The 26,880-nt window shown below is 46.9% G+C and overlaps 1 protein-coding gene across 5 annotated transcripts in view; it reads left to right on the forward strand.

The window, feature by feature from the left end:
- Nucleotides 1–26,880, forward strand: part of SEC16B (SEC16 homolog B, endoplasmic reticulum export factor) — a 55,569-nt gene that overhangs the window by 19,958 nt on the left and 8,731 nt on the right. For 4 of the 5 annotated variants that reach the window (XM_086694306.1, XM_086694305.1, XM_086694307.1 and 1 more), the window contains 15 exons: nucleotides 475–583; nucleotides 2,191–2,335; nucleotides 3,238–3,389; nucleotides 3,760–3,821; nucleotides 5,120–5,255; nucleotides 5,724–5,958; nucleotides 11,554–11,647; nucleotides 13,569–13,650; nucleotides 17,649–17,766; nucleotides 18,967–19,078; nucleotides 20,974–21,079; nucleotides 22,726–22,866; nucleotides 23,916–24,026; nucleotides 25,057–25,129; nucleotides 26,462–26,734. In XM_086694306.1, the coding sequence (XP_086550432.1) occupies nucleotides 475–583; nucleotides 2,191–2,335; nucleotides 3,238–3,389; nucleotides 3,760–3,821; nucleotides 5,120–5,255; nucleotides 5,724–5,958; nucleotides 11,554–11,647; nucleotides 13,569–13,650; nucleotides 17,649–17,766; nucleotides 18,967–19,078; nucleotides 20,974–21,079; nucleotides 22,726–22,866; nucleotides 23,916–24,026; nucleotides 25,057–25,129; nucleotides 26,462–26,734 (1,949 nt within the window). The remainder of the gene's footprint in view (nucleotides 1–474; nucleotides 584–2,190; nucleotides 2,336–3,237; nucleotides 3,390–3,759; nucleotides 3,822–5,119; nucleotides 5,256–5,723; nucleotides 5,959–11,553; nucleotides 11,648–13,568; nucleotides 13,651–17,648; nucleotides 17,767–18,966; nucleotides 19,079–20,973; nucleotides 21,080–22,725; nucleotides 22,867–23,915; nucleotides 24,027–25,056; nucleotides 25,130–26,461; nucleotides 26,735–26,880) is intronic. The other variant, XM_086694309.1, reaches the window with a different exon arrangement.

Below are 26,880 nucleotides of genomic sequence, written 5' to 3' on the forward strand. Positions count from 1 at the left end.
CCTCAGAACAGATGCGGCTTGGCCGAAGTTTGCAGAATCGGGTCCTGCCTGAGGCTGGGCTGTTTCTCCTCTGCCCACTCCTGTGCGCGGAGAATGGGATAGTCCCTGGGAAGGAGTGAGCAGAGAAGAGCATTTTACACAAACACCTGTTCTGGTGTCCTTCGGTCTGGTGCCTTGACCGTGTCTGACCAACTCACCAACCCAGCTGCTCTGCTTTGAGTCATTGCAGGGTGTCAGGCTGCAGAGACCAGCCCTTCTCCACAGCGTTTGGGTTACTTCCAGTAACTGCCCTGTGGAACCCAGGAGCTCCCGTTTCTCTGGTATTGATAGATTGGGGTGGCCGAGGGAGGACAATGCTCTTCCCTATGGCACACAGGCCACCTGACACTGCCCACGCTCTGCAGCAGAAGTCTGCAGCTCACTCTGGCTGGCTTGCCCAGGACCCCCCTCACCTGCTCCTGTGATTTTCTGTAGATCCAAGAGTCGGAACTCTCATAAAGACAGTCCTGCTTCTAACACTAGGCCGGAGAGGCCTGGGGACCTGTTTCCGGAGAGTTTGCTAACGGGAACCCAGAAGAATGAGGTATTCTGAAGGGACACGGGGGCTGGTGGACTGTGACAGTGCATCATAGCAGACAATGAAATAGGGGCAGGGCAGGGCCCTTGGGAGTGGGGCTGGCCAGTGGCCAGAGGTCTGAGCGGTGACATCGTCCCCTCTCTATGGAGCCTCCACTCATACCTCCTCCTTTCCTTGCCTTCCTGGGGCCCTGATCTGACCCTTTGGCGCGTGTGTGTGTGTGTGTATGTGTGTGTGTATGTGTGTGTGTGTGTGTGTGTGTGGCTGGATCAGGAAATGTCACCCAGGTCACTCTGAGGTGCTGGCAAAGAGGAGAGGCTGCCACCGGTACCCCAGTGGACTGGCAATTTGGTTTACCCAGCAAGTGGGGAGTTGCTAGACTCTCCGAATTCCGGTCTGAAAAGCAGAGCTTGAAACCTCTCTTGACTCTTCCCGTGCTCGCTTCTGAAATCTTACTGCCTATACCAGCTGGGCCACACAATGGCGTTCTTATATATTTTAAAAATAAACTTTTAATTTTAGAATAATTTTAGATTTTTTTTTTAATGTTTATTTATTTTTGAGACAGAGAGAGACAGAGCATGAACAGGGGAGGGCCAGAGAGAGAGGGAGACACAGAATCTGAAACAGGCTCCAGGCTCTGAGCTGTCAGCAGAGAGCCCGACGCGGGGCTCGAACTCACGGACCGTGAGATCATGACCTGAGCCAAAGTCGGACGCTTAACCGACTGAGCCACCCAGGCGCCCCAGAATAATTTTAGATTTTTGGAAAAGTTGCAAAGATACTGTAGAGACAAGCTATTGATTTTTGACAGTCTTATATCAATTTTGTTTCCACGATTAGATATGTATGATTTTTGAGAACATTTTCTCCTGTATACCTAAGGCTTAACAGTGCAGGGTACAGACTATGTGATATATGCCCATGGTATCATCAGAGAGCCTAAATCATTTGTCCAAGGTCACAGCAGCTAGGTATCGATAAAACTGGGATTTGAAGATTTATTTTTTAATTTTTTTTAATTTTTAATTTTTTTTTTTTAAGAATTTTTTTAACGTTTATTTATTTTTGAGACAGAGAGAGACAGAGCATGAACGGGGGAGGGTCAGAGACAGAGGGAGACACAGAATCTGAAACAGGCTCCAGGCTCTGAGCAGTCAGCACAGAGCCCGACGCGGGGCTCGAACTCACGGACTGCGAGATCTTGACCTGAGCCGAAGTCGGACGCTTAACCAACCGAGCCACCCAGGCACCCCTATTTTTTTATTTTTAAGTAATCTCGACACGTGCAGAGTGCGGCTTGAACTCACAACCCCAAGATCAGGAGTCTTATGCTCTACCAACTGAACCAGCCAGGCATCGCGACAAAACTGAGATTTGAATTCAGGTCCCGTGGCCTCAGAGCCTACACTCTTCCCACTAGGCCTTAATTCATTTTTTTTCGCCAACACCTGTCAATTAAGTGATCACTTTTTTTCCTTTCAACACATCCACATGCGGTGTATTTATTTGAAAGTTTCAGTTTTGTTGCTTTGAAGGAACACTCGAGAGGACCATTTCTCTGAAAGTGCTTCTGATCCTTCCTGTGTGTTTTTATTATCTTTAACTTCCAGCCATCACTGGCCAATGAGTCCAGCCTTCTCCGGCAGCATGAGTCTGGTCTCAGCTCTAGCGCCTACGAACTCAGTCAGTACATGGGAGCTGACTCGGAGCCCTACGATCCCGTGGCGTCGGCAGCTTGGAGTCCAATTCAGGCTGGTGGGTACTGCAATGATCTAAGCAACTGGTTGAGTCTTGTGAGAAGAGGGCTGGATGACAACCTCTTGGAAAGTCACCCTTCCCCTGCACTTCCAAGAGTGGACTGCGGCTGCCCCGTTTACTTGTGTAGCTTCTCCTGGGCAGAGAGGCCACTGTGGCTCCATTTCTCACCTTTTCTCTTGTACTGGAGATTGCATCATAGCTGATTCTTGGAAGGGAACCCGGCTTGTAGGCGTCAGGATCAGGCTGGGAGGGGAGGCGCCCAGATGTACTTTTGTATAACAGGTGAAGAAAGCGAAGGCAAGAGTCAGTTTGGTAAAGCAAGGGCAGGCCACAAAGCATAGTTGCTTTGTCTGGATGTAGGATACATGTCATGAGTATTCGACTCTGAGAGCCAGAGTCCCCAGCATCTCGCCATCGCTGGGAGTCTGGGCCTAGTGTTTTGCCATTTGGACCAAACCAGCAGATTCTCACATTATATTCTGCCATATTCTTAGAGGCTTAAATCTGACTTGTAGCATGGGCTGCTTCTTCCTCTTCTTCTTCTTCTTCTAAGTAAATGTTTATTCATTTTTGAAAGAGAGAGTGTGAGTAGGGAGGGGCAGAGAGAGAGAGAGAGAGAGAGAGGGAGACAGAGGATCCAAAGCAGGCTCTGTGCTGACAGCAGACAGCTTTATGCAGGGCTTGAACTCATGACCTATGAGATCATGACCTGAGCTGAAGTCGGACCGACTGAGCCACCCAGATGCCCCCGCCTGGGCTTCTTCTAATTATGTCACCTGCCCTGAGTCTTATCCTGGCCCAGGTGGAATTTGGAGAGAAATATGTCGGTGGTGTACTTCTAAAGTAAAGAAAAGCAGCAGCAGTAATGCTAACAGTGTCCACCTGTGTCTGTCGGTCAGAGGCTGTCTCAGCAGCTGGTCCCAAGGCACCCATGAAGTTCTACATCTCTCATGTGCCTGTGAGCTTTGGGCCAGGAGGTCAGCTGGTGCGCGTGGGTCCCAGCTCTCCCAGTGATGGACAGACGGCCCTTGTTGAACTGCACAGCATGGAGGTAAACGAGATTCTGTGTCCCGGAAAGCTGGCATTCTGCCTTCTGCTTTCCCTGACCTGAGTCTGGACATCTCCAGGAATGGGCTGCCCTTGTGGGGAACTGAATCAGGCATTCCGTGGTTTGGGGTATATTTTGTGAAAGAAAGGTAGGGATCTTCTCTCAAAGGAGTGATGCTAGATTTGTGTTTTTCCTGAGATGCTATTGGCTCATTTTCGACAACTGGAGAACTCACTTTTGTCCTCCTGTGTTCTCCACAAGGCACTGAGCCACAGCCTAGGGCCATAGCCATGGGTTCTGATATTGGACTTGACTGACAGGGGCTTTGGGTGGATATAGTCTGGGACACCAAATATGATTTTTTTTGTTCCAGATTATTCTTAGTGACTCTGAAGAACAAGAAGAGATGAGGACTTTCTCAGGACCCCTGATCAGGTAAATTATCTTATGAGCTGCCAAGTAGGGCTTTTGAACTTACAAAATCTGCCTGCCCAGATCAGCACTTGGGGGATTTGTTCTTGGCTTCCTTAAAAGAAAATGTCTATCCCCCTTGGAGTAGAATACTCTGTGCAACAAGATTGAGACAAATGTGGCCTGGGCCATTTTGACAAACAATTTGCTAGCTGAAGGGCAGAAAGAAAAATTAAGATTAAAAATCTGAAAACAGTTCTATTTTGCAGGAGCTACGTGGTAGGTTTTAACATTTTCTGCACTTAACAGGTACTGGCAGAAAAGTGGAGCACAGCCTGGGAAATCATAGACAAGTGGATCACAGTGGAAAAAAAAAAATTCTTGCCTTTTTCTAGAGAGGACTAGCATAGTCTGTGTTGAGTTATTGGACAGTGTGCAAGTCTGCCCTCTGCAGGACTGAGCTAGAACTGCTTTTAAATTCTTAGTCAAGTTTCTGATAAATATTTAGGGCACTCTGGTGGAGAGAGTCCTGGCTGGAGTCAAGAGGAGCTGGGTCCTTGGCCCACGCATCCTACTAACTAGAGGTCTCAGGGCAGACAGATCAGCTAATCTTCTTTGAGCCTTAGTTTTCTCTTTCGGAAATGATGTAACACTGGCTGTGCCTACTTTAAGTGGTGGCTTTGAGATGCAAGTGAGATAATGCATATGGAAGCCCTTTATGTATCATCATCACTATTCTATAAACTTATCCTGAAGCTTCCCCCTCCAAGAAAAGCCCACAGTATCTTGACGGTTCCTTCAAGTAAAAGTGAGTGTCAAATCTATTTCTTACACACAGGTATACAGATGGGGGCTAGAACGTTGAGCTGGCTGTGTGGACACTGGGGGTGCTGGTCCCAATTTGATTGATTTTATTTGGATGACCTGGAGCAAATAACATTGCCCATTTATTGAGCACTTAATATACATTGTTAATTCCTTTTATATGGAGGTAGTTTTATAAGGTGAGATGTGGCAGGCTAGATTTAAACGCAAGGTGGTCTGACTCCAAAGTCTGTGCCCTTGCCTGCTACCCTGGGCAGGTACCCTGTGGGCCTCAGTTTCCTCATCTGTAAAATGGGGAGGGTGTGTGAGAGAATTTCTGAAGTCCCTTTCTGTTCATCAAGGAAACTACGGACTCAGTACCCCAGCCCTGGGTTGTCAGGCTTCTATCTCAGTCCCCCCACCCTCTGCTAGCACCCTCCCTCCGTACAAGGAGCCTGCAGTGCTGTGCGGCAAAAGAGTCTGCCCCTCACCCTTTGCTCCCTGAAATCTCTCCATAGGGAAGACGTACACAAGGTGGACATCATGACATTTTGCCAGCAGAAAGCAGCTCAGAGCCGAAAATCTGAGACACAGAGGAGCAGAGACTCAGCTCTACTGTGGCAGTTGTTGGTTCTCCTTTGTCGACAGAATGGGGTAAAGTATTATCACTCTGACGGGTGAGCAGGTGCAGGCCGGATTGAAATTTAAGTCTTTCAGGGATAGAGAGGATTCGGCTTATGACATGATTATAAAAGATAATGTTAAAGAAGCAACAAATGGCCCTAAGTGGGAAAAAATTGCTCAGATGTCAACGCAGTTTGCTAAAGATGGTCTTTTCTCTGCCCTTCTCCCTGGCCTGGGGTTACTGTACCAACCACATACCACAACTGTAAGAGTGGGCCTATTTCTGGTAATCTTGGTGGCTCCTGACAGGCAGAAAATCACCATGAGAAAGTGAAGCTGAAGTGTGAAATACAATAGTCCAAGAAAGGGCTGTCTTGTGTTTGGAAGTCGACCTCCTCATGAAGACGGCAGGTGCTCTGGTGCCCTCCTTCTTCAGCAGGGGCTGCCGGCCCGAGGACAATAGGATTCTCCCTCAGGATGACCCTCTTTGCCTTGCAGTCCATGGTGGGATCTGACATCGCGGAGCTGCTGATGCAAGACTGTAAGAAGCTGGAGAAGTACAAGAGGCAGCCGCCAGTGGCCAACCTCATCAACCTGACCGACGAGGACTGGCCGGTGCTGAGCTCAGGGACCCCGAACCTGCTCACCGGGGAGATTCCCCCCAGCGTGGAGACGCCTGCACAGATCGTAGAGAAATTCACTAAACTGCTCTACTACGGCAGGAAGAAGGCAGGTGTGGCCCTTCCATGCTTGTTTTTAAAAAGTAACTATGCCCCCATCACTCACCCCTCCTCCAATCATAGGAGTAATTTATACTCATTTTATAGCACCTAAGAAGCTCAGAAAGGTGCAAAGAAAAAAATTATATAGACTTACCATTAAAAGCTAACATCTGGGGGCGCCTGGATGGCTCAGTTGGTTAAGTGGTCGACCTCGGCTCAGGTCATGATCTCACAGGTCATGAGTTCAAGCCCCACATCTGGCTGTCTGCTCTCAGCACAGAGCCTGCTTTGGATCCTCTGTCCCCCTCTCTCCCTGCCCCTCCCTTGCTCTCTCTCAAAAGTAAATAAACATTAAAAAAAAAATCTGTTAGCATCTTGATATACTTAATTCTAGCATTTTTCTATGCACATATATTAAAGATAGAATTAAATTACATATGCAATTATTTCTACTTTTTCAGTTAAGATTATATAGTGTAATATTCCCATGGTATTAAAACGTACCATTTTAACAAATGGACAATATTCTATGATATGAATTTTAAATATTTTATTGATCTAATTCACTGTTTTCAAATATATAGGCTATTTATAATTTTGTCACCCATTATAAATTACACAATTTGAACATCTTGTTATATAAATCTTTGGATTATCTTCTTATTTTTTTAGGATAGATTCCTAGAATGGAACTATAAGTTAAAGGGTACGCACTTTTAAAAGCTTCTTCACATATACACTAAATTAGTTTCCAGAAAGTCTGTTTATAAACGTTATCCTCACCAGCTATATCTCAGGTATGCCTACCAATATTGAATACTTTAATTCAACAGATGAAGAGATGCCTTGTTTTTTTGATATGTAAATTAGATGATTTTTATTCTTATGTTATTTATTCAAAAAATTTAATTGAGGTACATGTGACAAAATTGCAAGATATTTAAAGTGCACAATGCGATGATTTGATGTACAAATACATTGTAAAACGATTTTCCCCATGGAGTGAATAACATTAATCACCTCATATACTTACCTATTTTTTATGCCTTGTTTAATTTTGAAGCTGAACTCACATTTTACAGAAGTCTTAAAGAGAGTTTAAATACTGGAATATATAATTGAAATCAATTTGAATCACTATGATTCAAAACTCAAAAGATAAAAGCATGTAAGAGAAGAGATGATGCCCCCACCCTCTCAGCCTGTCTCTAAAACAGGCTGTCTCCAAAATATCCAGAGATGTTTTTTGCATGTAAGATTATGTTCTCCTTTTGTTCCTTATAGCTTACCATATATTATTTCTTTTTTTAATATTTTAGTTTAAAAAATAAAGATTTTATTTTAAGTAATCTCTACTCCCAGCATGGGGCTCACACTTAACAATCCTGAGATCAAGAGTCAAACACTCTAGTGACTGAACCAGCCAGGCGCTCCCATATACCATTTCTTCACCTTCCTTTTTCCATTTAACAGAATATCCTAGAAAACACTCTATAACATGGTTGCAGTTGTTTTCTGTAAAAGGACAGACAGTAAGTATATTAGGTTTTGCAGGCCATGGGGTCTCTGTTGCCACTACTCATATCGGCTATTGTCTGATAAAAGCAGCCACAGACAATATGTAAATGAATGGGTGTGGCTGTGCTTTATTTGTATACATAGACATTTGAGTTATACATAATTTTCATGTGTAATGAGGTGTTATCCTTTTTTTTAAGTTTATCTTCAGAGAGAGAGAGAGAGAGGGGGCACATGGGGGAGGGGCAGAGAGAGAGGGAGAGGAAGAGAATCGTAAGCAGGCTCTGTGCTAATGGGGGGGCGGGGGGCTCAACTTACCAACCGTGAGATCATGACCTGATCCGAAATGAAGAATCTGACGCTTAACTGACTGAGCCATCCAAGTGCCCCAGTGTTATCATTTCTTTAATTTTTTACCAATCATTTAAAAATGTGAAAAGTTATTCTTAGTTTGTGGGCTGTACCAAAATGGGCAGTGGGCTGAATTTGGCCTTCAGGTCACATTTTTCTGAACCCTGTTCTTTATAATATATAAATGTCTTCCTCCTTATTTTTATGGCTGCATAGATTTCTAAAGATAAATCATAATTTATTTAATAAAACCCCGATAGATTGACAGATTATTAATAGTCTTTTGCTACTACAAATAGCACTGTGATAAGGACCAATGTCGTTTGCCATGTAGGAGAATATACATATGATTTCTAGAATAGCTTCTGGAAATGGAAGTGTTGAGTCAAAGGGTACATGGCTGGAAATTTTGAGAAATATCAACAAATTGCCTTTTTTAGAGGTTGTACCAATTACTCAATGAACAATATATGAGAGTTCCTGTTTCTCTACTCTTAACTAATTTAGTGTTTCCAAGCTTTTCATATGTGCCAATCTGAAAGGTTAAAAAAAAAAAAAAAAAAAAATATATATATATATATATATATATATATATATATATATATATATACACACATATATAAAATTTAGTGGAGTTGTTCCTTTTCTCTTGTTATAAATGAAGTTGAATATGTTTTAATCTGTGAATTAAAAATTTTAAAAATATTTATTTATTTTGGAGAGAGAGAGAGTATGCATGTGCGTGTGAGTGGGGGAGGGGCAGAGAGAGACAGAGACACAGAATCTGAAGCAGGATCCAGGTTCTGAGCTGTCAGCACAGACCCTGACGGGGGGCCCAAACCCGTGAACTGTGAGATCATGACCTGAGCTGAAGTCAGACACTTAACCACTTAACTGACTGAGCCACCCAGGTGCCCCTAATCTGTGAATTATTTTGTCATGGATCTTCTACATTGTTCTGTTGGGTGTTTGATCTCTATTTATTGATTTGTAAGAGCTCTTTACTTTTTAAGGACTTTCTGTACGAAATTACTTTTGTGGGGTGATATTTAGAAAGGCTTTCCTACTTTAAAACTAATTTATGAAAATAAGGTTCAAATACTTTTGTGACTTCACCTTTACATTTGAATCTTTAATCTCTGTTTATCTGTATATGATGTTATATTTTATTTTTTTTCCAAAATTTTATTTAAATTCTAGTCAGTTAGCATTCAGTGTAATATTGGCTTCAGGAGTAGAACCCAGTAATTCATCACTTATACATATAACACCCTGCATTCATGTGATATTATATTTTAAATGAGTCGTAGACATGATAGTCAGTGAAAATCAGTGGGATCATATGATAACCATCCCCTTGTTCACTATATAGTAGGGACCTGAAGTTTCACAATTTATTTATTCAGCAAACATTTGTCAAACAGCCACAACTTCTAAGGCATTGAATCCAGTGGGGGATACAGAAATAAATCAGTAAAAATCTCTTTCCTTAAGAACGATTAAGTAATGACCATAGCAATAACAATAACAAAAGCAAATATTTATTTATCATTATTATTTGTTAATGTTTATTCATTTTTGAGAGAGAGAGACAGAGTGTGAATGGGGGAGGGGCAGAAAGAGAGGGAGACACAGAATCTGAAGCAAGCTCCCGGCTCTGAGCTGTCAGCACAGAGCCCGACGCGGGGCTCAAATCCACAAACCGCGAGATTGTGACCTGAGCCAAAGTCGGACACTTAACTGACTGAGCCACCCAGGCGCCCCAAAAGCAAATATTTAAAAAATACTTTCTATGTACCAGGCACTTACTTAACATCTTACATGCATTGTCTCATTTATCTTCATAGAAGCCCTGTGGGTTACGTTCTATTCTTGTTTTATGTACTGACAAATGAGGAGAGTTAGTAAGTAACAAAACCAGGGTTCAGATCTAGGCAGCCTGATGTCTGAACTTGGGCTTCTGACCATCCACTGCACCACCTGCCATACCTATAGCCCCAGAGGTGAGCAGGGCATAGAAGGAGTACTCTGGGGGCTCAGAGTGGTTCATGAGGAACTAGAGGCCAAAATGTCTTTAAAACCTTTATTAATATTGACTGGGGTCTCATTTCTGGCACTGTGTCAGATTAATATCCTCAATGTAAGTTCTCAGTTCACTTAATCCTAAATTATATTTTTGGAGATGCAAATTTTTGAGCAAAGTGGTGATTCCCAACCAATTATTAGTAATTCCCTTAAAAAAATACTGTTGTGGGGGCACCTGGTGGCTCAGTAGGTTGAGTATCCGACTTCAGCTCAGGTCATGGTCTCACGGTTTGTGAGTTCGAGTCCCATATTGGGTGAGCTAGAGCCCTCTTTGGGGATGTTCTGTCTCTCCTTCTCTCTCCCTCTCTCTGCCCCTTGTGGGATTCTCTCTCTTTCCCTCTGCCCCTTGCTCACTCACACTTTCTCTCTCTCAAAAATAAATTGAAAAAATAGAAAACCTATATTTATAAAAAAAATACTGTTGTGAATTAGTTTAACCTATGTAAAGAGTAACTCAATGTCATTTTTGCTTGTAGTGGACGTGAAGTTGAATTTCCTAATGGTGGTTGTTGTTTAAATTTGTTCTCTCCCTTTTCAAATAAGATAGCATGGGAGATGTCAGGATGATCAAGGAAATTTGTGCTTGGAAGTGGAGTTACCTCATTAGTGACTTCTTGTCCAAAAAAACGCATTATTTGAGGGCACTAAAGAAATTATTAATACCAGGTCAAAACCTCAAATACATAATTCTGAAAATTGAATGAAAAGATGAGTGTGAGTGTGTGTGTGTTAAAACTTACAGCCTCTAACCCATCTCACCAAGTTAACGGTGTCATTAATTTGGCACATGAAGTTGATAGATAACAAGCACTTGATAGTTAACGAGCAATTAGTTATAATATTAGGTGGGCAGGTCGACTGCTATGCAAACTGGCTCAAACATGGTAGCAGCTACTTTCTATTCATGTGGGCATCCTGGGCAGGTGAGCAGAACGGTGGGTCAGCCCTTCTTCCCGGAGTAGTTCAAGGCATGGAGGAGGCTGTACCATCTGAGCATATAGTCTATGTGGAATGAGAAGCCATCTTCATTCCAGCCAGCCAGATGGGGAAAAGGGCATGGGGGACCGGGCACAGGACTTCTATGCACCAGATCTGGACGCAATATAACCATTTCTGTTGCCATTGTAGAGCCTGGAACTCAGTCACTTCTAGGTGCATGGGAGGCGGGAAAATGCGGTGCAGTTCTTTGCCCAGGAAGGGGGCAATGGCTTTTGGTGGGGAGCTAACAGTCTCTGCCACAGTTGTTAAAAAAGAAACCGTTCCTGTAACACGCCCCCATGAATGTCATCTTGCTACCTGTACTTTGAGACTCAGTCCTGGGGGTGTGGTGCTTCTCTCGTGTTCGGTGCTTAGGTTCGTAAAAGTATCATGTGACTTCTGCTAAAGAGCTAAGGCTGACTGGAAGCTACGTTTGAGGGGCAGATGATGAAATAGCAGAATGTATTTGATAAAGTGAAGGCTGGAGAAGGGACATCTTAGAGAGAAATAGGCACCCGCTCTTCCTTTGTCCCTCTCACAGATGAGGCTCCGAGCCTTCCCGGGAGCCCAGCTTGTACAGCTCAAGGGCAGCAGTACCCAACCATCGACATTTGTTGTTTGTGGGAAGGTGAATAGGGCCATGCTGACTGTGACATGCTTTTGTTTTCAGGAAGCCTTGGAGTGGGCCATGAAGAACCACTTGTGGGGCCACGCTTTGTTCCTCGCCAGCAAGATGGACCCAAGGACCTACAGCTGGGTTATGAGTGGGTGAGCAGGCCACTGGCAAAGAAGACCTAAGGAGCAGAGAGCAGAGAGAGGCCCGCCAAGGGAGGGAGTGTTGGGAGGCAAATGCAGGATGTGCTGGGAAGCCCCACGCACCAAGCATCCTTCCAGTTTTTCTCTTCTGACCTGGACCTAGCATATCGCTTCTCCAGATTCTTAGAACCTAGACATGGACACATTCTTTCTACCTGCTATGTTAAATATTCAGTTTAGTAATATTTCTCAGGGTCTGAGTTTCCAAAAGTTGCATGGGTTTCTGCAATCCGGTAGTTCTCTTTGGGAGGGGCTGTTCTAGATAGTTCCATCAGTGAGGGAATAGGTGACCACTTAGGGTTAACTGACAGAGCTTTGGGTCTGAGAGTTAGTAGCTGTCTACCACTGAGTCTTGCAGTGGGGGATGTGGGCGCTGAGAGGAAGGTCGGGATATGGGGGAGCAGGAGCTGTGCTAGGAACAGGCTTTATAGGACGGGGGATTACAACCAGAAGTCTTCATCTAGGGCAGGGGACATGACGAGACTGAAGGAATGTGTTTAGTCAGAGATCATGCCAGCACACCGAGACCGGGAAGAATGCCCAAACCAGGATGAGACAGGAATGGAGGCTGACCACATAGCCAGGAGTTTGGAATAAGGGGAATTAAATGGGGGGGGGGGGGGGGTGGTGGTGCTGGAGAAGGGTTCCTGAGTAAGCCCCTCCAGCTGCAGCCAGATCTGTGGGTTGGCAGGGATAGACATGTGGTAGGGGTGGGGAGGCCGTGGGGCCCTCCCATAAGGGGCAGGATTGGATCAGACCGTGAGAAGGATGCTCCCTCAAAATGTTCATCTTCCTGTGTTAGTCGAAGCTGTGAAGCTGTGAACCTCTCAGCTTGACTTAAGTTTAAATTGGCCCATAAATTGGCTGTCGGGCAGATGGCTGAGAAGATGGTACCTCCCTTCAAGGCTGCCACACTACCCTTCTCCACCACGGCCTCTGTGGAGTCTCTCTTCTACTGTAACCCTCAGTCTTCCCAGGGACTGGTAACACCTCTGTGCACTTCATTATGTTCAGGATGGTGAGGAACCCTGGAGTTTTATTATGATAAGCGCTCTGAGCTCCCGAGGCAAGGGTGCTATTAAATAAAAGACCGCGTTCTTCCCCCGTCCTATAAAGCCTGTTCTGAGGGACGATTTTCCTCTGGGTTTTGGAAATGAACATCCCACAATCCCACATTGTAGCATACATCTCTGCGACAGATTTTTGCCTTGGGCCATTGATTTTTGATGGGGCCCAGTGAATTGTGAAAAATATCTCTTACTGAGTATGCTTAAATCTCAAATCAGCTCTAGAGCTTATTATATCCTTGTTAAGCATATCCCACGGTTTGTCATCAGGAAGATCATTTCTGGTCCCTGTTCTACGCCTCTTTGGTTACTGAAAATGGCTATTTAGTGCATGTGAGTAAAAGACCCAGGCTAGTCACGAGCCAGAAAACCAGCCCTGGAGGCTGTGGGCGTGGCACGAGGGGAACTGCTTCAGGGGACTAGAAGTTGAGGGTGACTGGGTAGGAGGGGCCCACAGAGAAGATGTTTGGGTTAACTGCTGGGGCTCTCTAGGGATCTCTGAGATGTGGGGCATTTCCATGACAAAGAAGACCTATAGAAATGGTTACTGGAGAGTTGGGGCATCAGTGCCAAAGTGCAGAAAATACCCCCCAACAGAGAGCCCCATCTGGGGTGGAATCAAGATCCTGCCGATCCCCCCAAAGTGGGAGCCAAGCAGAGGTGCGGCAGAAAAGCAAAGAGAAGTTCATGTTCTGAAAGAAGCTGCTGAAGTCAAATAGAGATCTACGGGGGGGGGTTTGCCCCACTGGCAATGGGTCAAAGGCTCTCTCGGCTTGGTCCCCACTAACGGTCGTCTCTCTCCGCAGCTTTACCAGCACGCTGGCATCCAATGACCCACTGCAGACCCTCTTCCAGTTCATGTCGGGGAGGATCCCACAGGCAGCCACGGTATTCTTTGTGACAGACCTCCTTCAATACCCCAGTGTCCTAAGGTTTGGGGGGGGGGGGTGGGGACAGCTCAGGAACGAGGTGATGACTTTAAAGATTAAAAATAAGTGGTAATTGCACCTGGCCCAATTCATTCATATGATTTCATTTAATACACAGAGGAAGGAATTCCTACCCCCGTTTTACAGAGGTGGGAACTAAGGTGCAAAGGTGTCATATGACCATAGATCACTGAGCGAGGAGTCGTGGAGCCAGGATTGGCTCCGTCTGTCTGATTCCAAAAACCTTGTCATTTTCACAATACCATAGCTGCCTGCTCAGTGTGCGTAAATAGCGAGAGAGCCAGACTGTCCCCAGGCTTCCTGCAGTAAGGCCACCGTTCTTTCCCCCCACTGCACATCCATCCTGCAAAGTTGGACATATTTGGTCTTACATGCTGTCTAGAGTTGGAGATGGCTCAAGTCTGAGGCCAGCTTGATAGTTCCCTATGAAAGTATCTTTTTTCCCCAAAGTATCCTTCTTTACCTTTGAAGTCTAGTAACTTTACCAGGATGTATTGGTGCTGTCAGGGCAGTTTTGTTTTGTTTTTTTTTCTTGGGACACAGCATACTGTTTTAATACGTGCATTCATATTTTACCGTTCAAGGAAGTTTTCTTGCGTTATATCCTTCGATATTTGTTTTGTTCCATTATTATTTTTTTTTTCAGGAATTCCATATGTGCACATTTCATATAGATACGAACTATATACATATACATGTACAGATTATATTCTCTTTAATTAAAATTTCTTTCTTTCTTTCCATCCTTCCTTCCTTTTCTTCTTTTTCTTCTTCCTCCTCTTCTTCTTCTTCTTTTTTTTTTTTTTTTGCTCTTCTCATTGCCATCCTATGTGTCCCTTCCTGTGTTTCCATATTGATGAAAGGGACACTGTCTCTTAATTTTGGTGCCAGTTTTAACTTGATGTCTCTGATTTTTCTCTCACTTCTTCCCTGAGCTCTGCAGGTCACATTGGCCTCTTCCTGTTGTTCATTGTCTTCTTCCTGAGCTCTTATCACTTAGCATTAGTGATAATGCCCTTGCTTCTTAGAAGAAATTGTTTCGTGATTTTACTTAAATTCGTGATGAAATGTTTGGTGATATCTCTTTGTTTTGTGGTAACATTTTCCCAGTGAATGTTCTTTCTACCTTCCATTAGTTTTTCATATTACTTCCTTCCTTCTATCTTTACAGTGTATTTGTACAGATTTTGTGCTTGTTCCTTGACAGGAGTTGAGTCTTCCCTGGGCCAGTAGTTTCTGGTAGGTTTGTGCTGGGGAGGGGCCAGGGCCACATTGCAAGCTATCTGGCATTTCCCACACGATCTGGAGTTTTCTGTGGGTATCTGTGTAGCCTTTCCTTCTCCTAAGTCGGCAGAGATGGCTGTGGGATCCTCTCCTTCTGGAATTCTCTCTCTGCTCCCTCCTGCACTCTGTTCAATTTCCACTACCTTTGGCAGCCTTTTCTTATATTTTGAAATTTGGGTTTTTGCTGTCACCCGGTTTTAATGAAAATGGACTTCACATTTTTGCTTTTCTGTTCTTATTGCTTGGGGACGATTCCTAGAAAGGAAAAGAGAGATGATGACTTTCATGCCCCATCATCAAACCCACTGGTTATACTGGAACATGGAGTGCTCACAGTTCAGCGGAATGCCGCACACCGCCATGACGGTGCATCATGTCACAAAGCACTAAATGCAGGAAATTATGCAATCAACGTATGGTCCACTGGGTCTCACTGCAGTGGTAGAGTTAACTAAATGTTCCCTGTGTTTAGGTGAGAAAACTGAGGAGCAGGAGGTGATGTGCCAAGGCGGTATTTGATCTCAGTGTTTGAGAGTGACCTAGCATCTGGCACCCAGGAAAAGGCTGGCTGTTAGTTACTTGGAATGAGTGGAAAAGACACGGCGGCCGGAAAACCCAGATGTAGGCTTCTATCACAAGTCTAACCAGAGCCTGCTCCTTGCTGCTCTGTGAGCTTGGCTTTGTTACCTAATCTCAGAGCCTCAGGTTTTCCTCTTTGTGGGAATTTTGATGCCTAACCAAGAGAGTTATTGTGAAGAGTAAAGGAGAGAGGATATCTGAGCAGATCAACGACCATGCTTGACCCGTTGAAGTTAGTCAGGTGTATGCTCTCTCTTGCACACTCTTTCTCTCCATACATCTGCTTTACAGTGATTTTTTTCAAATCATCTAGGGAAGAGATAGAAGAATGACTTCTAAATGCTTGTTCTTTTCAGCAAGGATTTTTCTTTTGCACGTTCCTTTCGTTAGAGCGAGAAAGGGCCTGGCTTATGCGGGGATAATAATAGTACCCAATGCGTGTGACCGTTCTAGGAGAAACGCCTAGCAGCGGGTATGGTTCACGGCCAGATTGCAGTGAGTAAGAACTGCTCTTCTTGTGATTTATCATCATCATCACCCTCATTCACACTGCATCGCCCAGATAAACAAAGAGTAACTATAAAGTGGAGTTGGATAAAGCATCTTTTGTTCCTGGGGATAACTACAAAGACCAAATAATTAAGGATTGTTTTGACTTCCAAATCTTAGCTATTACTATCGATCTCTTGCTCTACCCATTCCAATAACAAACTGGAAGATGGACTGGTCTACAAATCACCTCCTTCCTTTTGCTGGGCTTCCGTGTGTGTGTGTGTGTGTGTGTGTGTGTGTGTGTGTGTGTACATCTGTGTATATGCACCTATGTATAATTTATAAAGGGCAAACAAACTAAGTGCAAAGCACTATGCTATGTGCTTTACCTAGCTATCTTATTTCATTATCAACAATAACTGTTATGTAGAATATAACTCATATTATGATCTCCACTTAAGAGATGAGGAAAAAAGGTTTTGAGAAACGTGCTCAAGGTCACACAGCTAGTAAAAAGGCGAGATGCCAGTTGAATCCAGGGCCTGGGTTGTTTCTGTGATGTTCTATTGCTTCTTTATAGATATTTCCTGTCCTAAAATTCCCCTTCATTCGGGAGAAGGGAAGCCCAAGCCCCACCATTTGTGTGGGGCATTTCCCCACTTCCAGGGTTCTGTGTGCACGCTGCTGCCCCCTGGTGGAGCTCTGCTGCCCCTGCATTGTCACCAGAGGGAGCGGGCAGAGCCCACCGCTGGGAGCAAGAGGAACGGGGACTGGGTGCGGGGCTGGGCCACTTGGCCTGCTTTTCTCCAGCCATGGGAATTCAGCTTAATAGGGTTGTGAAAATTAACTGAGGTCATGTGTGTGAAAGGCCTTTGTAAAACCAGAAAACACAAGCCATTTGGTAAGGTATTAAGGGGCCTAGGATTGCCCTGGCTTCTAACAGGCTAATGTGGATTCTTCATATGAGCCAAGGATGTTTGGTCTTCCTTCTCCCACTGAAACATCAGGGTTTGTTTTGTTTTCTTTTTCTGGATTTGTCCCTAGCTGTTGGGGCCAGGGGTACCAGGAAGAAATTTGAAAATCAGTAAGTGATCAAAAGTGTCATTTTATTTACCTATCGCCTAAGGTTCCTACGAATGCATGTATGCGTCCGTGTCTGTCTGCCTGCCCATCCTTCCAGCAGTCTTGTCTTTTTGTTTGTTTGTTTTAAGTTTACTTATTTATTTATTTTGAGAGAGAGGGCACAGGAGGGGCAGAGAGAGAGAGAGGGAGAGAGAATCCCAAGCAGGCTCTGCCCTGTGAGTGCAGAACCCAAGCAGGGCTTGAACTCATGAACCGTGAGATCATGACCTGAGCTGAAGTCAGGAGTCAGATGCTTAACCGACTGAGCCACCCAGGAGCCCCAAGTCTTGCTTTTTAAAAGGAGATCTGGAAATCAGTGACGGGCAGCAATGCAGGTGGCGGAAGCCGGCCTTCCCCGAACTCCTCGAAACCAGGAGACAGACAACAACGTTCTCCATCCACGTTGTGGCCCGTGATCCTTCAGCCAGTAAATCTTCCATTTTGTCTGCTGCCTTCCAGTGCTGTGGGGACAAGCAGTGGGGAGACTGGAGGCCTCACTTGGCCGTGATTCTGTCAAATCAGAGTGGGGACCTGGAGCTGCATCAGCGCACAATTGTCACCATGGGGGACACTCTGGGTAAGCAGAAGCCAGCCCTGCCCCCTCCTCTCCTCTAGACTGTGTCCAGGCCACTTTACACGTCTATCCTCAGGCTTTTAGGTTCTGTGCAGGGCCTGCGTCTGTGCCTCAGGCTTTCCTCTGACCCAGGGGCCTCAGTGTTTGGGGGTCGGAAACTCCAGAGAAAGGAGTGTCGTTCTTGTCTCTCCGTTTCCCAGATTTTCTGCTGCAATGCAGTCCAGGCCCCTGAGACTCGGGCTGGGCTGCTGCGGAGGCTCCCCTCAGCAGCTGGTTTTCTATCCCTAGTCAGATTCCCCCCAGGATGGAGCTAACACACAGGGAACCCCGCCTCTTGTTATGGTTAGCTGCACGGCGACCCAGCTCAGCCAGAGAGGAACTTCTATTTTTGCCTGAACTACCCTGAGTAATTGTGTAGGCTTTACCTTTATTATCTCTCAGTGAACGTTGCCTTATAAACACTAAGGGTTGCAGAATGTTCCAGACCGGAGGTTCTCAAATTTGGTCAAGGGGCTGAATGCCTAGAAATCATGATACTCTTCGTTAACTTTGTGAAATATTGCTCTGTTAAACGGAAAAGAGCAATGTGCGAGGTAGCGCCAAGTCAGATGGCAGGTGGGTCAGCGGCCGATGGTTAGAAAGGGAGGCGGGTTTTGTTTAGTCCTTCCTGGGCACCTGGCCCTGTGCTGAGTACGTCACCTACTTGAATTAATTCAATTTTGAGGTAATGGAAAATGTATGGGAGAACATTCTGAAAATGGGAACAGGCTGGTCATTATTGGTAGTTTTTATGAGCCCTGCGAAAAGTTTTCTATTGTTTGATTTTAGCAGAGGAAGCATTAGTGCCCCCAAGGAGTCTAATTTAAAAACAGCTACTTCTTTGCTCAGGTGTAGGCATCTGCTCTCTTTTCACCCTCAGGAAGGACTTAAAATGCTTAGAAAATTCCTAATCACGAATATACTAGGAAAACACGAATCAGTGATGTATTCTGGCTGAAAAGAATTGAAATGTAATGTCCGAAGCCAAAAATGCTGGTGGGAGGGGACAGTGTGGTTTAGGGCCAGCGACTCTGGCCTTCCCTCCCCGGAGGATTCTCCCCTCGGACCCCGAGCCCCCTCTGCCATCTCTCTCCCACCCACCCCGATGGTGGGTCCCCACACAGCCATGTTCCGTAACTGGGCCTTGCTCTCCTCCTCCTGCAGCTGGGAAGGGGCTGGTGGAGGCAGCCCACTTCTGCTACCTCGTGGCTCACGTGCCCTTCGGCCACTACACCGTGAAGACAGATCATCTGGCCTTGCTTGGCAGTAGCCACAGGTAGGGTCTCCTGGGGGAAAGGGAACGGGAAGGACGGTTTCCAGGGAATTGTTTGAGGGAGGCCTTGTTGGGTCTCATGGCTCTACTTTCCATTTTCTTGTATGCATTTCACCTACTGCTGCTCCCCTCCTCTGGGGCTGTTCTGCACAGATCTGGGCAGGGAGGTGTGCCCGGTGGGAGCCGCATCACACCTCCAGGGGGCCTCAGGCCCCAGCCCTGCTCCCCAAAACTGCGTGTGGATCTTTGCGGTGTATTGCCCCCTTCTGACCACTTGGTGGCGCCCTGGCTCCATGACCAGACATCATGTCTTAAGAACTGTCAGTGCGATCGATCGGGGTGGCTTGAGGTTCTGTATTAGGCAGCCCTGGGCTTGTCTCAGAGTCAGCCCTGGGCAGAATTGGAAATTGCAAGAAGTTTATGTTTACTCCTTACACCCCTACACTGACGGTGCACAAGCTACTCAAAGTCCAGCCTGTTACTTATTCTTCGTTGGCCATAACGTTAGCGTTTTCACACAGAAGGATCTTTTTTTTTTTTTAAGTTTATTTATTTATTTTGAGAGAGACAGAGTGCGAGTGGGGGAGGGGCAGAGAGAAAGGGAGCGTCTCGAGCAGGCTCCGCACCATCAACGCAGAGCCCGATGCAAGGCTCGAACTCAGGGAACTGCGAGATCATGACCTGAGCTGAAATAAGAGTTGGACGCTTAACCAGCTGAGCCTCCCAGACTCCTCTTCACACGGAAGGATCTTAATAAGCCTGTAGACAATGAGTAAATGGACAAAAAAGATCGGTTTGCTTCCCAGCAGTTCTCCATGTTCTGGATCTCTCTTCCCCGCCCCCCCACTTAACATACCCTAAACTCTTACATTGTGCCAGTCATTTTATTTGCACTGTTTCCTTTAATCAGTACAAATTTATCCTATGAATAAAGTATATGTTTAATCTTAACTTTATAGAGGAGGGAAACCAAGGCACAGAGAGGTTAAATAACTTATCTAAGATAGCACAGCTAGTGTGCAGTCACGTGGGACTTGGAATCCAGGCTGTGAGGCTGTGAGGTCCTTTCAACGGTTGCGCAAAACTGCCTACCTCTGTGGAAATGTACAGTCGTGGCCAGCTCTCTCTGGGTCGTGGTCTCTGACAGCATATAGTGGGCTTGTCAGAGAAGACCACCTGTGCCAAATGTGACAATACATGTGCACGGGTTAATTCGTCTCCCTCCTATGTTTATATGGTACAAGGACATTTCTGGAGATAACCTGTGGTGATCGAGATTAAGAGGCACGCCAAGCCGTCAGGGCCCGTGGAGGGGTCTGGTAGTCCCTGGGATCACATTTGGCCAGCCCACTTCCTCATTGCCTCATTGGCTGAATGAATACCCAGCATAGGGACTGTCCTTTGATTTTTGGCTCAGCTGTTGTCCCCATTCTTGGCCATGCCTTCTTTTCTGGGTGCTCTTGAGAGCACCCTCTTATGCTGTTTTGTTGGGGCCGGGAGTGGCCTTGCATAGATGCACGTTCTAGGCCTTCAGGGTACTAAGGTGAGCTCTCAGCATGTTAAAGAGCAGCGCCTAGTGCCCTTCTGAGGAGGAGGAAGGTCAGTTTGCCTTAGGTGACCCTCCAGCAAAGAAGGTGGAGGACCCCCCTTTCTGCACTTCTGGTGCAGGGCTCTGCTCTGTTCCTTCCCCAGCCCCAAGAAGGAGGAGAAAGAGGAGGCAAAACATTCACTCCGGAGGCCCCCAGTCTCTTTCCCGTCTTGGAGTCGCCCCAGGGATCAGCCCAGGGCAGGAACTCTATCTACCTTGTTCGGATGCAGCTGGTGCTTGTCTACTAGGATTTAAGTTCCTCCCTCCCAATCCCCCCTCAATTTCTTTTATTGTTATTCCCTGGCTGTAGTCAAGAGTTTTTGAAATTTGCAACAACTGAGGCTATCCAGAGGACGGAAATCTTCGAGTATTGTCAGATGCTGGGCCGCCCCAAATCCTTCATCCCTTCTTTCCAGGTAACTGAACCCACCCGAGGGCACCGCCTTAGCTGCATCACATGGCCGCGAGCAGCTGGGTTTCCAGAGTTGCTATTTGGCACAGGGTAGCTGGGCGAAGTCATCTACAGCACTTTTCCTCGTTAGCTTGAGCGTGGGAAGAGTTAGGATTTCTTTCTAGGTCCCCTAAAAGTCTGCATTTCAAGATACGAAAGCAAATCAATGCAGCAGCCCCTGTTGCTGGAGGCTCCTGCCTTGCCCCGGAACAAATGGAAATTGGCCCTCGTCCTGTCGCACCTGCTCCGCAGCAAGTGCCGCTCTCCGCTCTCCGCTCTCCGCAAACAGCTCTCCCTTCTCCTCCTCCCCTCTGGCCATGCGGCCTGTGTTGGGGGGTGGGGGGGCTGGAGCGGGAAGGCCCAGCCCAGGGGGGTTTGCCTAGCCTGCTCCCTCCTTCCGATGTGCTCCTCCCATCTCTTTGAGTCTCCTAGCTGCGCAAATTCCTCCCCACTCCGCCCCTACCCTCGCCCTTCTGTCTTCCCCTCGGGGCTTCCGCTGTGCGGGGGGCGAGGGCCCTGCAGGTTCTACTCTTCTCTCAGCTTCTCTGCTTGATGACCTGATGTTACACCTGCAATTCATCGGGACTCCTTCAGTGCCCATGTGGAGAGTATGCCTGGCAACGCAACACGCGCACGCACACTCACAGCCTACGACACAAAAAGCACAAAAATGCTCGAAAATGACCGCCTTCATGTATAGTAGCTTCCTTCATTGTTTTACCGAAGACTCTCCCTCCCCAGCAAAGCCGAGCAGATGAGCTCCTTTGGGAACAGGTCTCTCTTCTCTCTCTCTCTCTCTCCTTTGGTCATCCCACCTTTCAGTCACCTTTGGGCAGACAGGAAGGAAGTTAGCTTTAGCGAGTGTGTTCTATGTGCCAGCAGGGCGCTATTGTGCTTTGAGTTATTATTTCTAACCCCGCGAGGTGGGCGTGACTCCCTTCCTTTTGCCAAACGGGAAACTGAAGAGAGGAGTCACATGCTGTGGGCTCCTAGCTCTTGCCTGCCATTTGTTCTAAGAACTTTACATGGATTGTCTCATTTAATCTTTACAACAACCAAGGGGTGAATAGTATTGTCCCCGTGCTGTAGTGAGGAAACTGAGGCACAGGGAGGTGCGGTAACCAGCGCAATGTGGCGCACCCAGTGTAGAGCTGGGATTTGAAGTTGGGCCTGTCTGATTTCCAAACCCTCATGGCTCTACCTTGCTGTGCCCCTCATGCTTCTGTAAATAGCTGTCTGCCTGCGTCAGAGTCATTTCTTCTTCTTTCCTATGTCTCCCCCGGTGCCTGGTCCTATGCTCCACAAATGCCAGGCTTTCCAGATTACGTGGGCTTGCTTATCAGAAGTAACTAGTCTGGTGCATTCCCGTGGTGACTCGGTCTCCAGAGACTGAACTGATGTGACTCCCATCCCTTTCTCAGCGATGTGTGACCTGCAGGCTGGATTTGCAACTGTGCCCCTAGGCAGACAGAGTAAACCAAATGGCACGAGGCCCTCCTTGATATTTTGGATGGCAGAGTTAGCGGAAGCTGGCAGTCAGCTGACTTATCTACATGTCTCTCCTTCTATCCTGCCCGGATGGACTAGTCACTGGCCCCGCTCTCTCCACAGGTGTATAAGCTCCTTTATGCTTCCCGTCTGGCAGATTATGGCCTTGCGTCTCCGGCCTTGCATTACTGCGAAGCCATTGGCACGGCCCTCCTTAGCCAAGGAGAGAGCGATCACCCTGTGCTATTAGTGGAACTCATCAAGGTGAGTTTCTCAAAGGGTTCTCTGCAGGTGTTTTATCTTCGGTGTTCAGAGAAAGCTATTGTGAAAGCGGCTTAGACTCCACAGCCCATCTCCTTTGAACATGCTGGAAAATTGGAGCCCATGGCTGTCTTTGACCACGTACGCATGCCCAGGCATGATAAGCAGAGTCCTGACACCACACAAAGAAGCAGGCAGTGGGCGGGGGTTGGTGGGATTGGGGGGCTGGAAAGCAGGCGTGTGCTGTGCCAGGAATTTATTCTTGCATCCGCTTTTCTGGGACAGTAAAACCACATGTTCCGGTCAGCCATTCTAATTATAAATGCTGGACTTAGAGTATATATTTTAGTGATTAAAACAGGAAATGAGCCTTATTAAAATGCTTTTAAATGCATGGAATACTTTATCACATGTGGGGTACGTTTAAAAACGACAACATAACATATCAATGTTTAGTTCCAGGGGAAGAAAATGATTGGGCAAATAGTGCCAATTAATTGAAGAAAAATCCATTAGCTGGAGAGTAAAAAGACAGCCTGTTGTCAATTTTCGCTTTGCTTTAGACAAGGTCCAACTGTTGGATTCAGCAGCCAATAAAATCTGTGGTGCTGAGCCCCCTGCCCCTGAAAAATGTAGGGCGCTCAGGGACTCAGAATGGAGGTGCTGTCCCCGCCCCATGGAATTCTGGGATTGGAATTAGCATTTTAGCAACAGTCCAGGTGATTCCTAGGAGCACCCAAGTGCAGTACTTGAGAAGCAGTACTTGAGAAGCAGTACTAGAGGATACAACTTTGCAGAGACACAAAGCTGGGTAACAGTTTCTTCTTATATTTTATTGCATATCTAACACCAAGATGGGTTAATTGTTTATTTATGTTGCAGCTTCAGGAAGGTATCTGCTGGATTTGCTAATCAATTATTCTTGGTAATCTAATTTGCAAGGGAGTTAAGACTGTCTTTCTCCTATTCCCCTGTTGCCTCTTTCCCCATCATCTATGTCTGCTTTCCCCTCTCTTACCTTCGCCCCTGACCCGGCTGGGAACCGGGCACAGCTAGCGGAGAAACTGAAGCTGTCAGATCCCTTGGTTGTAGACAGACGCAGAGACCGGGACCTGGAGCCAGACTGGCTGGTGCAGCTTCGGAGGCGGCTCAAGGAGCTGGTGGTGAGCGGGGTTGGAGCCGGGACTGTGGTGAGACCTCTGTTTCTCTCTCCGCTCCCCTGGAACAGAGCACTGACCTTGGCAAGTCCCCGACCCCACGGAGGGCATGAAGTCCCCCATCCGCGAGACACAGGTTGACCCGGGAGGGGGTGGCGCTCAGCCCCCCAGCTTTTGCCTGTCCCTCGGGCAGAGATGGTCTCCTGGGTTTGCCTGTGAGGCCCTGGGGCCCTCTTGCCAATCACCCTTGTCTGTGGTCCTAGAAGCTACATTTATGAGCATTAAAGCTTTCATCTCTCTGTTAGGAACAATGGATCACAGTGGACTCGTGTCACTTTCATGTAATGTAGGGCAATTGCTTAAAAGATTTCCGGACCTTTCCTTTTTGTTCTGACAACTGCAGAAGCTGCTGGTAGTAATTGTACCAGTAATTCGAACAGGGCTGCCTCCATTTTCTTTCTTCCAATCTCTATAACGACGGGAGAGGGTGGATTTTTCAAGGCACACACAGCCCTGACTCCCATGGGCTGCATGCACGGGGCCCTGGGGCCCTTCCCATTGCCCCTTCTGTGGGGAGACACTGGGAGATGCTGGTCTCCTGGTCCCTGCCTGCTCTGAGCACACCCAGGAGAGATGCAGGGCTGAGGCCTTGCCCTTGCCCCTCCCCCACCAGCCCTCAGCATCCGGTCCAGATTCTCATACCTCATCACTCCCTCTGAAGTTTCTTTTTGACTTAATTTTTATTTTTTTATTTAAAAAATTTTTTTTAAATGTTTATTTATTTTTGAGAGACAGAGAGTGAGCAGGGGAGGGGCAGAGAGAGAGAGAGAGGGAGACACAGTATTTGAAACAGGCTCCAGTCTCTGTGCTGTCAGCACAGAGCCCAATGCGGGGCTCAAACTCACAAACCTGAGCCAAAGTCGGATGTTTAACGGACTGAGCCACCCAGGAGCCCCTTGACTTAATTTTAAACCATTGTTCCCTGTTCTTGCTTTTCTTTGTGTAGTTTAAAAAGATTTTACTTTGTGTTTAATAGCAGAAGGTCACAGGAGACACTGGGGATCTTTGTCCTGCTCACTCAGATGCTTCTGGAGTCAGAGGAACAACAGGTACCCGTGCTGATGACCTGAGTGCAAATGGCTGACTCTCTGGGCCTGATCGTAGAGATAACAGAACTTAGAAAATATTCGCCTGGCCCTTCCTGGGGGGTACTTCCTTGCCTGTACAAATCTGACCTTGTCCCCACAGCTCTGTCTGGCCACAGCCATCCTGACACTTCTAAGTTCCCACATGTTTAGAGTTTCTGCCTCACATTCAGGTTTTAATGCTCACCATGTTGTATCGTGATCTCATTGTTTCACCTGCCTCCGTACCTTCTCCCCAGCTGATGAGTTTCTTGAGGCCAGAGAGGGTGGATTGTCTGTGTTTCATGTAGGTGTTGGAAACATAGGAAGATTTTTTTGAGCTATCAGTTTCGATTTTTGAGCTAACAATTGCTATAGACATGTGACAAATGTTTCAAAATGTTGCCAGCACATCCCTCCTTTCCCCTCAGGATGCCCCTGAGTGCTGGGTCCAGCCAGCATTATTACCCCCAGTTAGCTCTGGGCCCTTTCCCCAAGTGACCACAGCCCTCTGCCCTGTGGTGGGGTCAGGACAGGGTGTCATCTCTTGATTTCCAGCCGTTTCCCACCCGCGGGCGTCTTCCTCACAGAGGATGAGCTGGGGGAAGGCGAGGAAAGCGGGCCCTGCTTTCTGTTTCTCAGCTTTGCTGCTGTATTCCAGCACCTTCCAGGCAGAGGCCTGGAGGGGAACCAGGCCAGGGCTTCTTGAGTGCTGCTTCCACCGGCAAGCAGCCCTGTCCCTTGTCACCCAATTGAGCATGTGGGTCAGCAGCCCCACTGGCCCCGTGACCATCAGCCAGTCATCCACACCACAGCCCATCTCATTAGCAAAGTGGGAGAGCCAGAAGGAATCCCATCACACTCGCTTCTGGGACCGATGCTCTGGTTCATTTCTGTGGTTCTGATTTGGGTTTTAATGGAAACTTTCTAAGCTTCAAACACCCAAGTCCATTAGGAAATCCTTAAAGGAGAAAGTTTACCCCCAAATAAAAAAGTGTGGAGTGAAACAAGGAAGGTAATTTCTATCCTCCTGATGTGCTGGTTCAAGGCTCAGAGATCATACAAGGCAGTGAGGGAAATAATTTTGTAAACTCTAAGTCACAAGCAGTGACAGGTGTTACAATCACTGCTGTGTTGTATTTGTCATCACATTAATGGCAGCCACATCAAGCGGCCTGTCCTTGTGACTGCTTTTCAAAGAGGACATGGCAGGAATGACCCTGGTGTGATGGGTCCACGCTAATGTCACATTGCAGGTCTCAGTCCTTCTTCTTTGCCCTATGTCCTTAGGAAACACTTTCTACCATGATCTTTTAGGACGTCAGAGCCACTCAGAAGCCCTTGGGGACCGCAGAGCCTTGTGGCCAACACTGGAGCAGATGGGGCCAGGCCAGCCCAGCTCACAACACCCCATTCCCCACCAGCCCAGTGCCTGTCCAGCAGGAGGAGGTGTGGGGCAATTGGGGGTCCCCGTGCCTCTTTACTCGGTTCCTGAGGTCTGTCTGCCAGGGACTGGTGGCTGTATGGCCGTGACAGGCCCTCCTGGAGGAGAAGCCTGGGAAGAAACCCAGCAGATATATCCACCTCCTGGTAAGACCTGCCAGCCAGGCTGGAAGCCTGGGGTGAGGAGGGTCGAAGGGGAGGAAGCAGATGATGGAGGTGGGCGGGGTCAGAGGTGGGGTCAGAGCTGATCAAGCCCTGAATGGTTGGTGTGCACCTGACTGAGGGCCTGCTCT

The sequence above is a fragment of the Puma concolor genome, chromosome E4 (assembly GCF_028749965.1).
Source record: "Puma concolor isolate L17-30 chromosome E4, mPumCon1.1.hap2, whole genome shotgun sequence".
In the NCBI taxonomy this organism is placed as follows: Eukaryota; Metazoa; Chordata; class Mammalia; order Carnivora; family Felidae; genus Puma; species Puma concolor.